Source organism: Bombus fervidus, chromosome 11 (assembly GCF_041682495.2).
Source record: "Bombus fervidus isolate BK054 chromosome 11, iyBomFerv1, whole genome shotgun sequence".
NCBI lineage: Eukaryota > Metazoa > Arthropoda > Insecta > Hymenoptera > Apidae > Bombus > Bombus fervidus.
The window spans coordinates 5024907-5039106 of NC_091527.1; the positions used below are offsets into that span (position 1 = coordinate 5024907).

Consider the following 14200-nt stretch of genomic DNA (forward strand, 5'->3'; position numbering starts at 1 on the left):
TATGATAAATTATTTTTTTAAGTCATGAAAATTTCCTTGTATCTGTAGTAGACTTCTAAAATAATTTATTATAGTAAATAATTTTTATATATTTTCTGTAATGTACATATTATTCGAATGGTATAATTATCATATTTTAACAACACAATATGTTAGTTACTTTATATGTTTCAACAATGTTATATTTATACGAGTCTTACGCATTACCTCACTAAATGATTGATATATCCAATTACAATTATTGTATCGCTCCCTTATATTCAAAGTGAATTTTTTTCAATCTATTTTCCGCGGTGTAAAGTTACGATGCGCATGTGCAATGCCTGGAGGGCCGTGATGGTTCACTGATTCATCATCTATCTCTTTCTAATTAATCTTTTCTCTATTTTACTATCCTTTCCTTGTCTAAGAAAATGTTGCGCCAATATCTGACTGCGGTACGTTTCGCAATGATTTTCTGGTTGCTGATATCGCCCTTTGTCCGCTCGTAACGCGGGCCCAGGGCAGATTAAAACAGCAAACGCATCTATTTATAGAAAGAGCGGTCGTGTGTGTTGCTCGGATACGTTATGTCGCGCGCGCGAGCGCACTGTGTTCGTTGCGAGTTCTCTTTCTCTCTCTATCTCCTTCTCTCTCTTTCTCTCCTTTTCTCTCTTGTCTTTGGTGTCGAGCACAACGGAGGAGAGAGAGAGAGAGAGAGGGAGAGAGAGAGGGAGAGGGAGAGAGAGAGAGAGAGAGAGAGAGAGCAACTGCATCACAAAACGGAAGACGTGCTGCATACCAACGGCGACATCGAAAAAAAACCACATTGCGCATCTGCGTCAAATATTTCTGTGTATTTCGTTACGAGGGTGTCATTGGGGTTGACATTTGCCGACCATTATATCCGCTTCTCTACTATCTTGATTTTTTGTTATCGTCTGCTGCGTTTGCATGACCTTGCTGCTTGATTGATTTCAAAATCGCAATCTCTCGGCGATAATTGAAATGCTGTTCTCGTAGAGATGCATGTCAATAATTGTGTATTGTCTTGTAAAACATTTCTTACTCCGTAGATATTGTGTTCATATTAACTCTAATGCGATTCCCGAATTTTTATGTTTCAGTTTTCCTCTCATCTTAACAAACAATAAAGATTTATAATACTTTAAAAAGAACACGATAATCATTCTTTCATATTTTATTCATATATGTAATATTTTTTATCATTACTCAAGTGGATACAATTGAATTGTAGGTAAGCAAAAGAACGCAGCAAAGTTAAATATATATGTATGCTTTTTGAATATTAGTGAATATTAGTTGTCAGTATGGTAAGCCTATCTATGATGTAGTTACACGATGATAATTTGCGAAGCAAATATCTATCTATTTACCATAAACGTCTAGTCAGTAGTAAAAAAGTGGAAAGCCTGATTTATTACAATATTTGTTGCCTTGCGGAAAAAAACACGTACCGCAGCGATCAATGTTTCTGCATACCTCTCATCGCGATTGGATTAACGATGCACGATGCGGTAGATACTAGAATCGAGAGTAGACAGCTATTTCTAGAAACAATGCATATATGTATGCATTTTGCCGTTGCAACATGTTAATGCGGGACAATATATTCCAGTAACTATAACTACCACATGAAAAATACGATTCTTAGGACTCTCATAGTTTTATATAATTTTGTTCTAACCTAAAAAAAAAAATGATTAATAAAAAAAACGTTTGACATTTATATAAATTTTCTTAAAAACTTCTTTATTTATCTTTCTTCTCTTTTTGGATTTATTTTAATACTAGTATGAATTATTATCATCTTATGATAGATATATTTGGGTAGAATAAACACGAGTATGATGGACGGTGTGTCGATCAAAAGCATGTCGTGACGCGATCTTTGGGCAGCCGTTGACTTGAACCTGCACAGACACGTCTGACAAAATGATACAGAGTTCATCCACCAGCGCCACATATCGTCTGACATATTCAAACTGACGATGCACGGTAAGGTGAACGGCCCGTCGGTTAACGAATGTGCCGTGGCCGTGGTAATAATCGCAGTCTCGTGACCGCTAAAAAAACTGATAGCGCGAGCATTTCCTTTTATTAACCTTCATTCACTCGTTGAATTTCAACCTTTCAAATTTATATATATATTTTTTTTTTAATATCCTCAGACATTTCTTTTTGTTCCATCAAAATTCTATATTTAATGGCATGAGAATTGATTTTCCGGTAGTAAGTTATCATATAATTAACGCTAAAGGTGGACTCAGTAATGGACAATTGATTGCTTAAATAATTTCATAAGTGTATGTGTACAACAAATATTTTGTAACTTCTATATACATTTTCATATTTGTTTCAAACTTTATCAATGTGATCATGATACTTGTATCTTGTCATACAAAATTTTCATAAATGTTTAATATTTTTATAAGTAATTGATGATTAAGTAGTAAGAATTAAATGCAACAAGAATTGTAGAATCATTTTATCGCTTTCGCAATGGATAAATACAAGTCAACTCAAGATGGTAAATTCGATAATCCTTCAGTGCAAACAAATGGATGTCGCTTTTTGTGTTTCCTAGATAAACGAAATCGAGTATATCGGTTTCTTTTCCTTTCCATTAAAGGGTAAGTGTGACACGATAAGGGCCACACCTTTGTCTCTTTTTTTCAATCTGATAAAGAAAAAATTACAGTTATAGCTTATAAGAAGTAAATAACGACTGATAAATTTTCACGCTGGTAAATCCCTCTAAATTTACCAAGCTTTCAATAACTACAGTTTATAACGGAACTGCTTTTTTTCGAAATGGTCAGGGCTGTAAATTTCAGATCGTGCCAAATCGAGAAATCATACAGAGTACGTATACATACGTGACAGCTTCCAAGTGTATATATCGTGTGATTTATGCGCATGCACGCAACAGCCACAGCTTACAACAAATTACAAACTCGTACGAAGGTCGAGACGATGAATTAACCCCGTCTAACCTAACTTTTTATACATAAAATAACGGAAGAATATTTAAAGAAGAAATTTAGAAGATTATCCAATTTGTGAATAAAAGAATGGTTTTAAAATCTATGAAAAAACGTGGTTTTCGTAGATATATAAAGGGATAGTATCTGAAAACTGAAATTCCAGAACAGTGTGACGCGCGAAAACGATTTTGTAACGCCTAAGTTTATCGCTCCGAGCATTCCACAAGTTTACGCGCGAACAGGGAGCGGATAGGTGGGTGAATCTTGTGGGTGGTTGATTACTCTTCTGTTAAAGTCGCTACCCGTTGGTATGCTAAGTAATTTTAGCGATGACACACGCGGCAGCGTGGTAGCCCCGCGATTATAAATCGTAATCATGTTATAAATACATGTATAATAAATTTTCAGACCAAAGTGGAGGAGTTCTAAGCCAGCTTCTTCAAATATGATTCACAAAGCATATTTGCATTTTGACAAGTGCTAATAAAATGATAGACAATAGCACACAATTTAGAATACATATACATTTCGAAAGCTATATAGATAGGTGCAAGGTTAGTGATCTTGGTTCTTATTTCTATTAACGCCAAAAGGTTGTTCAACTGTGGAAATTAACATAGAAACGTATTACGTTAGTAATGTCACGTAAAAGATGACACCGTTGTAACTTGAACTTTTATAACCTGTTTTTAAAGTTCAGTGAACTTCTTTTTGCTTTACCTAGCGAGAAGAAGAAAAAAAAAAAAAGAAAAAAGAGATAAAACATGGAGAAACGCGACGTTGAGTTAATTACGAGATTAGAAGCGAGATGTCATCGATGATCTATCACGATCTTTCCATTTGAAGAATCTCGATGTGCAATTCCTGTGCAATGATGCTTGAACTCTGGGGAACATTCAATTCTTTTGACGTGCGCTATCTATCCCGAATCGGCCTTCGTTAACGATCAGTACGGCTCGTAATTTTAGAAATGATAGACCTCGGCTGTTTGGTGTCGTTGTCTCTCGTCTCCTTATGAGACTGAAGGTCGCGATTCTTCTCCTTCCTGCGTCCTTTTGTGCTTTCTGGGAAACGTGTGCGTCGGGTATAATACGTCGCGCGCGTGTCCCCGTCTGCCGATTGGTCGACGCGATGGCGAACGCGAGGTTGTCGCTACGTGAGCTGCGATTCGAGCCAAGTCATTAATATCATCCGTAGTTGGAGACATACACACTTTTATAACGTCGATGAAATCCATCCAGTCGACCAATTGTTTCCGCGAGCGACTGTTTTGGTTCGTGTCGCGGAATAAACCAATTGGTTTTTCGATAGCTAAATCGATGGTTTCGATTTCATCGCGTGGACGGAAGAACAGACGACACGACAGGTGGCGCGTTCTCGACGATAGTACCCCCCAGACGATACTATACCACACACATACACATATTCATAACGTATTCTGTGCACGTGTTCATACTTAATGCCGAGAGATTAACATCACCTATTGTTAATATCGTATGTTACGAGAGTCGTATTAAAATTACGGTTGACTATCACGTAAGGCCATTAAATCGATGTAACTTTTAAAAGGCCCGCCACTGCTATTTTCGAACGCAAGGTAACCAAGATCGGAACATGTAAATAGAATTCAAGATCGAAGATTACAGAGAAGGGAGGAGACCGATCGTGGTGGATAATTATTAGGAACGTCGCGATAATTCGTTGTAATTTTAGCGATGATGATACCGAACGATAAACATGTGTACTTGCGTACCTTGAAACGAGCAGCCCCCAGATGCGATCTAGTTCGCGCCGATAGCTTATCGACTATTGGATCACGGATATTTTTATCTGAAACATCTCGTTGCATTAACGTTGGTTCGCGATATCAAAGCGAAAAGCGAGAAATGATAACGTTGATGGAAGTACATATCGCGTACCTTTCCGTTACCGTTCTTTCGTTCTCCCCGTATTTTTTCTTCTCCCTTTTTCTTCTTACGGTTATTGCGCAACGCCCTCTTTTTCCATGGAACGAAAGCGGTTATTGGAATCGGTTTCATTGCCTAACAGCACTTCGTCGATAATATGACCGACGAACTTCTTTTATATCTCGCCGAGCAATAAACGAGCGGTGATCTAACGCGCAATTCGTTTGAAAGGCAATCGCGTTCCGCAGACGAAAAACATCGGTTTCCTAACTGTTTTGTTATCTATCCGCACCTGGCAAACTCGCGTTTTATGCTCTGTGTTGCATGGTCATCGAGTTGCGCACCAGTCGCTCGTCTCTCACCTAAACTCGTGTATGTATATATGTGTGTATACGTGTGCTATCATTGCCGTCACTGAAAACCAATATATTACATTAGTCGTTATTTTTACACGTTTTATGTTGATTCTACACAATAACGAGGAATAGTGTTTAAACTGTACTTAATAAGCATATTTTTCTGCGGTTTAAGCAAATGTAGTGCTATTTTTGGTGCAACAAATATTGAAATATACTGAGGATAACTCAAACGTCGTAATAATAACGAAAGTTTAAAATACTTTTTAATCTAGCTTCTAACTAAGGTGTAAATCATGTATTCTCTTTAATAATTGAATAAAAATACAGCTAGAAAGAAATCGTTGTACTGTTTTATCCATTGAGAAAATATTTGAAAAGTATGTACTTTAAATTAAAATAATAATCATGTAACATCGAATTAATGTGGTGAAATCTTTTATTGTTGCAGCTTGTATCTCTGGACGGACTACACAGTGGAGTGCCGACGCGGACGACGCCGACGTTGACGCCAACGACGCTTCGGAGCATCGAGCAAACATTTCTAGAGCTGACCAGCGAGTCAGCGTCGCACAGTCGCGAAGCAGGATTCGTGCCACCGTTGGTGGAACCTTCGCAACCGACGCCGGCACAAACGCAAAACACGGCGGCGCATCACGTTGTTACCACCACCGTTGCCGCCCCTGTGGCCGCCAATACCACCCTCGTGGACAGTCAACAAACACAGCCACAACAGCCAACCAGACGCAATATGGGTGGCAGAAGGCCTACCAGAACGATCGGGATGACCCCTGAGGAGGAGGAACGAAGACAGATCCGCAGAGAAAGAAATAAGATGGCAGCAGCTAGATGTCGCAAGCGGAGGATGGATCATACCAATGCCCTGTTAGAAGTATGTAATTGATAAAATCTGTTCTGAATTTAATCCTGCTGTTCCCCTCTGAAATAGATGTTATATCTCAATAGATATTGTTAAAATATAGATACTTTATAAGTAATTGATTTCAGTATTGAATTCAAAGATAGTAATCTTACTGCCTTTTGTGTGTAAGTTTCATGAATAAAGAATATATATTTCAAGATAGATAGATATCTTTAGAAGCTATCTGACTAGATGCAAATACGAGGAAGGGAAGAGAACAGCAAGGTTATCATATCATCCCATTCCATATTTGCGAAATTACAATTGCTGTTTTTTCTGTAATTAGATTTCCTAATGAAAGAAAGAAATATTCTAACGTGGAAAAAAAGAATATTAATTTATTGACTGCTGCACTGTTTTTGTGCAATTCTTAATTCAAGATATGTACATGTGACATACATTGTCACTTGTTTTACATGGATTGGAAGTATCAGTGGCTTGAAATAAAAGTTCATATGTGCAAGATAGACTATAATATACACTGTATGTGCTAATGTAATTCAAATATTAAGTTGAAAAAATGAAACACGAATAAAACATGATGAATTCATTTGACAGGAGACTGAGGGTTTGGAGCAGAAGAAACAAAGCTTGCAAGAAGAGATTCAGCAGTTGCAGCAGGCGAAGGATGAATTGGAATTCATTCTAGAAGCTCACAGAGCGGTCTGTCGACTTCGTTCAGCATCACCTCCGGATGTGAAACCCGTGATAAAGCCAGAGCTTCCGACGGAGGACCAATTCGCCGCTGCGGCTGCAGCTGCAGCCGCCGCAGCTGAAAGCACGAAACGCGAGTCGGTGAACATCGCAACGAGACCGAATAGACCAAACTCTCTGCCGGTTGGCTTCGACAATAACAATCGACCAAATTCCCTGTCGATTTTCAGCGAACCAAAAGAAAGGCCGAACACGCTTACATTTAAGACAGTCGAAACACCATCGTTCATGAAACCATCGTTGGACGTAGCGGGGATGCCAATTACTACACCAACTAGCGGCATAGCGTTTAATTTCGAGTCGTTGATGGAAGGCGGGACCGGCCTTACTCCAGTTTCAACACCATTGATACCTTCTTGCTCTACGCAGCAAAGAAACAATCTGTCCGCCGTCGACCTCAGCTCTCCGGATGCAAATCCGCCGAAGCTAGTGAGTTTGTGACGCCAAGACGACCTCGATTACGGATCGAACGAGGATGATCCCGAATGAGATGATGTTATGAGTTGATGTGAGATTCTAGTAACTTTTATACGAAGAAGATTTTCTGCTAGAACCGCACATCGTGAAATTCAGTATTTGCGTTTCTGTTATGGATTCACGCATCGTAAAGTAAGCTTGTCGAACACATTTCCATCTCTGTAAGAACTTTGGTAAAATTGTCTTTGAGGCTCATAAAAAGTTAAAAGAATAAAAAAGAAAGGAGGAAAAAATGAGATTTCCTTGTTAGTAGCACTTTAAGAACGCATAAACCGCGTGAACTTTTGGAAGAAGAAGGAAAGTATCTTTTTGCATCATTCAATGAATTATGATTGACACGCGAGTGTGTCTAGTGATATATAATATAATATATTATACGTAATTGTATTTAACTTTTGCGAACGTTTTTACACAGACGAATTAGAATTATGCAAACCATGCATCGTAATACTGCAACAATTCCTTTTTCTGTTTTTTTCTTTTTTTCTTTGTAAGATATTTTCGTCGTAATCCGACGAAAAATTTATTTTTTACCAATTACGTAACATCGACCGAAGAGGTATAGCGTTGTTTAGGAATTTAAAACGTTCGATTTTAGCGCTCAAAACCATTAAGTAGATTAAGGAGGACGCGTATACGATGGCCATCTTTAATTGCGCTCATGATTTTTCACATCATGTGTATATAGCACAATTCAAGGTTAACGAACTAGCGGTGCGATGACGAAATAATGTATGTGTGTATACGCATACACGTATATATTTTTTATTGAAAATTTGGTGAATGTTATGTGCCTCGTATTACCGATAAATAAGGACCGTATTGCGGTTACGCGTATTAATGGAACATTTTTATGTGCAACTGACGTGTTTGCAAGTCTCTCACCCTATAAATGTAATCCCTCCATACATATAATATATATACATACATATATTTTACTATGTATGACATTTTTGCATGATCTTTAAGCAATATTAATATATTTATGCGCGGCTGCTGTTTACGAGGCTGGCCGGTGTTATTTCGATAAGACTTTTTTCTTTCTATTACTTTATTCTTTATTATTTTCTTTCCCCCTTTTTTTTTTTTTTTTTTTTTTTGTTATATATAACTACGCATGTGTATATATGTATTCTTAGAGAAAGAAATCGTTTTACGAGCTGCTCGATTTCAGCCACGTGATCGGCGGCCGCGATAGATGATCGTAAATAAGAAAAGAAGGATTGTAACGCATCACCAGTAAATGCTGCAATATATTTTGATTAGAGCGAACGAATAAAGGAACAATCGAATATGTAATTTTGTCCAAGAATAATAACAATGTGTTTTAATTTTTGTGTATCGTACTGTTTACTTCACTTTAAACGTAGAAGTCTTAAACCCTGATCTTAATCCTTAAGTAAGTTGCAAATAATTTTTATAGCGATTTAATTTCTATCTTTGTACAATTAAATCACTAATATCTTAAAATACAACAGATATTTGGTATAAATAATATTGCATATTGTATGCTGATTAAGATACCTTTTTTATTTCACATTTTTTAAATAGAATTTTCTAAATTTTCTAATAGAATCCAGTAACTCTTTTAATCGCTTCTGCCTCGTTCATCGAATCCATTACTTCGTAATGGTCAAATTCTAACGAGAACGTTGCATGCCCTGATGAGATTATTCTTACTGCTTTTGAGTATCCTAGTAACTCGGCTAACGGAATAAGGCAGTGGACCACCTGTTTTCATCATTTAAGTTACATTAGTTTCTCTGACCTCAATCTTACTATTGCCTTAAAGGAAAAAAAATACATTACCTTGTTTTGTCTATAGGCATCAATATATTTTATTTCTGCACGTCTTTTCGGCAGGTCTTTCATGATGACACTTAAATATTCCTCAGGCACCACAATTTCCACTCGCATTACAGGTTCTAGAAGTGTAACTCCAACATTCTTCATCAACTGAAATACATATAGAGAATGATAAGTAAATAGGAAAGAGCTTTTAAAAAAGTAAGGGTTGTGAGTAGTTTAACAGTTTCAGAGGAAGATTTAGAAAGATTTTAAAGTATTTCAAGCCATTCAAGAAGGAATTTAAGAGCTCTAAGTGATATAAAGGCTCCAGAGAATGTTCAAGAGAACTTGAACTTGAATTATTTCAAGCATCTGAGAATCTGTGACAAATCAGAAATTGTTAAGGAATCAAAAAATCTAGGACTCAGGTTGTAAACGTTAAAGATGTTGCAAAACGTTTTCTAGAGGATCTGGTTATTTTTGGTCAGAATTATTTTTATAGATTACTTATACATTACCTATATTTATAAATATTTTATAAGTGACTTATCTCAATATATGTAGCTACATTCCAATATAATTACAGTATAGTTTCCAATATATCAATACATCAATATAACTAAATTCCAAATAAGTAAAAATAACAGTGACTTAATTAAGCTTCGCTACAGAAAATATTTCATATTTTTTCAATGAATTATTCTTCCAATAAAAGATATTGTTTATTCTATTGTTCCCTCTTTTTAAACTATCCTTATCAAATTTAATACCATATTTTTTCACTTCGCGAGAAAATCCTTGTTTCTATCGTTAATGCAACCATTATTTCTATTGTCAACGCTAGAAATATCTCAAACGATTGTTCTCTTTATCAACTGCGTCAACTTGAAAAAAAAAAAACATAATTCCAAATGAACAGCCATTATATTGAAATACGCTGCAAGAAAACAAACGAACGGAAAGATGTAAATCCTAAAGTAACAAAGTCGCATAAATACTTCACATTTTCGTGAAATAATTTCGTAATTTCATGGTTGATGGATATGTGTCTCTCTTGTATAGTATCAGTGACAAACCCTTAGAGTATTGGAGCAAGCAACAGTCTCAATCGGGTCGTATTCGTAAAATCTTAGATTCAGATTTATTAGAAAATGTAGGTTACGTTCAATGAACATTATTCAAGTTTATTTAACTGAGCACTGAATTTTAAGTTAATTTTATGGTAAATGATGCACAGGTTATCGAGATACAGGACTTCGAACAACCCCATGGATATGGCACCTCCATCATTTGTCCCTCTGATTCCTCCCAATTCCTCAATATCGAATTACCAGTTTTAGTTATGGTTATAAAGAACCTAAATCTCCATTGTCGTCTGCAAGTACAGGTAATTGTGGAATATTCTGAGTATAATCTCATATTAATGACAAATTCTTCATTTTTAAATTAAAAAAGAAAACACATTCTTTCATAAACTTCTTCTAATACTAATAAGTAGTCAATTCTTTTGTGGTCCGAACAACACTCAACATTTTATCTCAACTAGTATTTTAATAATTAATTTTTTAAAGATGTTTTTGTAACCAGGTATCTACATTAACATATGTGTATCGAATTAATACAAGTAAATTCTCTACTGTAATTTGATATAACCCCATAAAGGGTTAATTTAATTCGGCAAATAAAAATTGAAAGTTGCCTAAACAAAATAGTGAATAACCTATAACATAATATCTGCTGATACAAAAGCTTATGCATTAAACTAGGTGGCAGATAACCAAAATTGCCAGCATCATTTTCAATTCACGAACGCGGAGTCAGAAAAACAAAACTCCAAGGGTGTCATTTGTCGCGTCAAAGTAAAATTTGAGACCGGTTGGAATAAATTAGAATTAGACCTATCGAATCTAACGCAAACTGCCTTCAAGCAACAATACGCTATAACTCAGAGGATTCAAATTTGCGGTAATTGTCGTTTGCGCAGAGTATACTTTATAGATAAGCACTACGAAGACCAAGAAATTTGCCCTAAATTATACCACAAGTTCTTGGATTCTTATATGTTGAAGTGGGGCATAAGAAGTGTAGAAAGATCTACTCAAACTAACTCAAAAAGAACAAAGAATCGAATCAAAGGAAACAACAACATCAGGATCTCAAAGCACTTCAGTGCTGATAATTTAAGTAGCGGAGAAACTAGTAGTGCAAAGAATTCTAATCTACGGAAAATAACTGACGAGGATTTTTTGAGAAATTTACAGATTAAAACAGACATATTAATTAATGAATTTTTTGACAGGCAGTCCACGAGACTTCCACGTGTTTTAGAATTAAAACAGAACACCACATTGAAACCGTATGCTTTTCCAACCTTAACCTCAAAACAGAAATCCTTCAACATTGGTATATCTGAAGATACATTGAAGAAAATCGGTGTTCTTCGGACGTTTACAGAGACCTATATATGCAACGAGGACAAACGTAAAGAGACTAATGTTCTAAAAATTATACGGGATAATTGGAGACACAGATACTTTTTCCCTCAGGAAGAATCATTGCCTAACAACGGTTTGTCCGAACAAAATACAAAGAGAACGATGTTGGAACGTAAACCGAAATCTCTACTTCTATTGTCTGAATTAAAATCTGCGAAGGAAAGAAGTTTAGGGTTGCCGAAAAAAAGCATTGAGGTGATTAAACGTAACGAAAGCGATACGGTTATCAATTAATTGTCAATTAATGTAATATTAAATAATTGAATAGAAATAGAATGTTGTTTTTTCCGTTTATGACTGGTACTCCTGTAGTTAGACTCAGAAATGGCGATAGAGTACCAAAGCTTTTAGGTCATGTATCCTATTATATTCTCTCGCCATTCACAGCTTAGATTATTTCCTTTATTATGTCTTATATGTATGTAAGAAAAATAAAACTTATAAGAATACTTTTACCTGTCGAATACACTGTGAAACAGCAGCATTGATTAACGATGGTGCAGTATCAGATCCATATTCTAAACTATGCAATTTAACGCCCATATTTACAACCGGATAACTTAATTTCGGTCCATGTAAAAGAACTGACTTAACACCATTCTTCACTGCTTTCATTATATGTGCCGGTATAGCATTTATGCTATCACCATAATTCTGTGATTTATCTAATAATAAAGTCTCCTTTCCTTGATAGTTTGGTATCAACGACATGATTATTGTAATTTTTATATTAGCGCTTCCTATCTTATATTCAATCGAAAAGGTATCTAAAATAGGTTCCTTTATAGTTTCTCTATAGGAGATTTGCAAAGGACCTAAATCAGCATCGACCTTATATTCGGTTCTAATTCTTTCTTTGATAATTTCTAAATGCAGTTCACCCATTCCTCCAAGCACGATCTGACCAGTTTCTTCATTTTGAGTTACTCTTAAACTTGGGTCTTCTCTTTCGAGTTCTTGAAGAGCCTTCTCCAAAAATGTTTGCGTAGATAACGATGGCGCCTCAATTGAACAAAAAAAGACTGGCTCTAACGTCTTAATATTGCTGTCAAATACTTTCTGTATATCTTCCAGTGTAACACCTTTCTCTGCCTTTAGTTCTTTTTCTGCTTTCTCTGCCGTTGTTCGATCGGTCGTTACTAAATCTCCAGCTTTTGTACTTTTTAATCCCGTTATCGCTGCAATATTGCCACATGTGATTTTCGGTATTTCTTGGTACTCGTCAGCGTACGCGGTATACAATTTTCCTACGAGTTCCTTCTCTTCTTTCCGGACGTTATATAGCTTCATGCCTTTTTCTACGCTGCCGCTATAAATTCGAAAAAATGAAATTGGTCCTTTTTGCTTATCGTGGACAACTTTAAATGCCCTGGCGCAAAATTTATTATGAAAACAACGGTAATACGCAGAAGATTTAGTTTTATTGGGTGATGGTAAATACAAGAGAACGCCGTCCATTAAAGGTTGAACTCCAATATTTTTATAAGAACTACCTAAGAGCACAGGAACACCTTTTCTACTAATAGTTGATCTGTGCAAGGAATCAATTAACATTTGTGGAGTTACTGTATCCAAAGATTCCTGTTCTATTATTATATTAGCTAATTCGTCATCCATGTTAGATAATTTATCTGTTAAGCTTCTACGTTTTTCATTTGCCATCTCCCATAAAGTTGTATCTTCATTCTCAGATAATTTTACTCTGGAATATTTCATACCCATATCTTTTTTTGCAAAGATCAATTTTTCTAAAGTAATAATATCCACAATTCCTTCTAAATTTCCTTTCTCTTTAATTGGAAATTGCGTAGGTAATACTTCTGTGTCTAACTTGGATTCAATAGATTTTAAACTACTATCAAAATTAGCATCTGTCCTGTCCATCTTATTTACATAAATAATTCTAGGAATATCATATCTGTCAGCTTGTCTGCAGACTGTTAATGTCTGAGCTTCAACACCTGCACTTCCATCTAATATGACCACTGCTCCATCTAATACCTTTAAGGTTTGCTCCACTTCCATAGTAAAGTCAATGTGTCCTGGAGTGTCGATTAAATTAATACGGTGGTTTTTCCATTGAAATGTCACTGCTGCAGAAGTAATGGTTATACCGCGCTGACGTTCTTGATCCATATAATCTGTTACCGTATTCCCATGGTGAACCTCTCCCATATGTTTAATGAGACCAGAATAGTATAACATTCTTTCTGTGGTAGTGGTTTTGCCTGAAAAACCATCGTCATACCATTGTAAATTCATTAAAATAGAAATTTTTATAGGTTATCTATAAAAAGCATATCACAAACGAACCAGCATCGATGTGTGCCAAAATTCCGATGTTTCGAATTTTCGTGATTTCCTGTTCTCCATGTTCATTCTTTACGATTGTTGTGCCGTTTGACACAAATCTTTTTTGAAACTTGTTACACCATGGGCGTTTTATTAACCAAGACGTGAACATGATTTCTAACCTACGCGTTTTTGTACATTCTAAATTAAGGGCAAAGTAGAATCACGTGGAGAATTATTATGATTTTGGGATTTATTTAGA

At 35.9% G+C, this 14200-nt stretch overlaps 3 protein-coding genes and 1 long non-coding RNA gene across 6 annotated transcripts in view; 2 read left to right on the forward strand and 2 right to left on the reverse strand.

The window, feature by feature from the left end:
• Positions 1-8694, forward strand: part of Kay (transcription factor kayak) — a 35455-nt gene extending 26761 nt beyond the window's left edge. For all 3 annotated transcript variants that reach the window (XM_072013274.1, XM_072013273.1, XM_072013275.1), the window contains exons 2-3: positions 5702-6142; positions 6731-8694. In XM_072013274.1, the coding sequence (XP_071869375.1) occupies positions 5702-6142; positions 6731-7327 (1038 nt within the window). In that variant the 3' untranslated portion in view covers positions 7328-8694. The remainder of the gene's footprint in view (positions 1-5701; positions 6143-6730) is intronic.
• On the reverse strand, positions 1239-5204 carry LOC139992445 (uncharacterized). The gene is made up of 3 exons (XR_011801111.1): positions 4907-5204; positions 4741-4817; positions 1239-2680 (listed from the first exon to the last, which is right to left on the reverse strand). It is a non-coding gene; the product is annotated as an uncharacterized lncRNA (long non-coding RNA).
• Positions 8695-8774: 80 nt separating the features above from the next.
• Mrrf2 (mitochondrial ribosome recycling factor 2) lies at positions 8775-14137 on the reverse strand. Its single transcript, XM_072013267.1, has 4 exons — positions 13960-14137; positions 12103-13874; positions 9173-9319; positions 8775-9094 (listed from the first exon to the last, which is right to left on the reverse strand). Exons 1-4 carry the CDS (start codon positions 14108-14110, stop codon positions 8930-8932), a joined length of 2235 nt encoding a protein of 744 aa, XP_071869368.1. The 5' UTR covers positions 14111-14137; the 3' UTR covers positions 8775-8929.
• LOC139992429 (uncharacterized) lies at positions 10158-12095 on the forward strand. Its single transcript, XM_072013271.1, has 3 exons — positions 10158-10304; positions 10389-10538; positions 10918-12095. The coding sequence occupies exons 1-3, from the start codon at positions 10182-10184 to the stop codon at positions 11878-11880; spliced, it is 1236 nt and encodes a 411-aa protein (XP_071869372.1). The 5' UTR covers positions 10158-10181; the 3' UTR covers positions 11881-12095.
• Positions 14138-14200: the final 63 nt, after the last annotated feature.

Excerpts from the sequence above, each read along its gene's own strand:
- Mrrf2 (XM_072013267.1), bottom strand. The coding sequence starts at position 14,110 with ATGTTCACGTCTTGGTTAATAAAACGCCCATGGTGTAACAAGTTTCAA. Across the intron at positions 13,875-13,959 it reads TTTGGCACACATCGATGCTG|GCAAAACCACTACCACAGAA; the intron begins GTTCGTTTGTGA and ends ATGGTTTTTCAG. Across the intron at positions 9,320-12,102 it reads TTTCACAGTGTATTCGACAG|TTGATGAAGAATGTTGGAGT; the intron begins GTAAAAGTATTC and ends TATGTATTTCAG.
- LOC139992429 (XM_072013271.1), top strand. The coding sequence starts at position 10,182 with ATGGTTGATGGATATGTGTCTCTCTTGTATAGTATCAGTGACAAACCC. Across the intron at positions 10,305-10,388 it reads ATTCAGATTTATTAGAAAAT|GTTATCGAGATACAGGACTT; the intron begins GTAGGTTACGTT and ends AATGATGCACAG. Across the intron at positions 10,539-10,917 it reads ATTGTCGTCTGCAAGTACAG|GTGGCAGATAACCAAAATTG; the intron begins GTAATTGTGGAA and ends GCATTAAACTAG.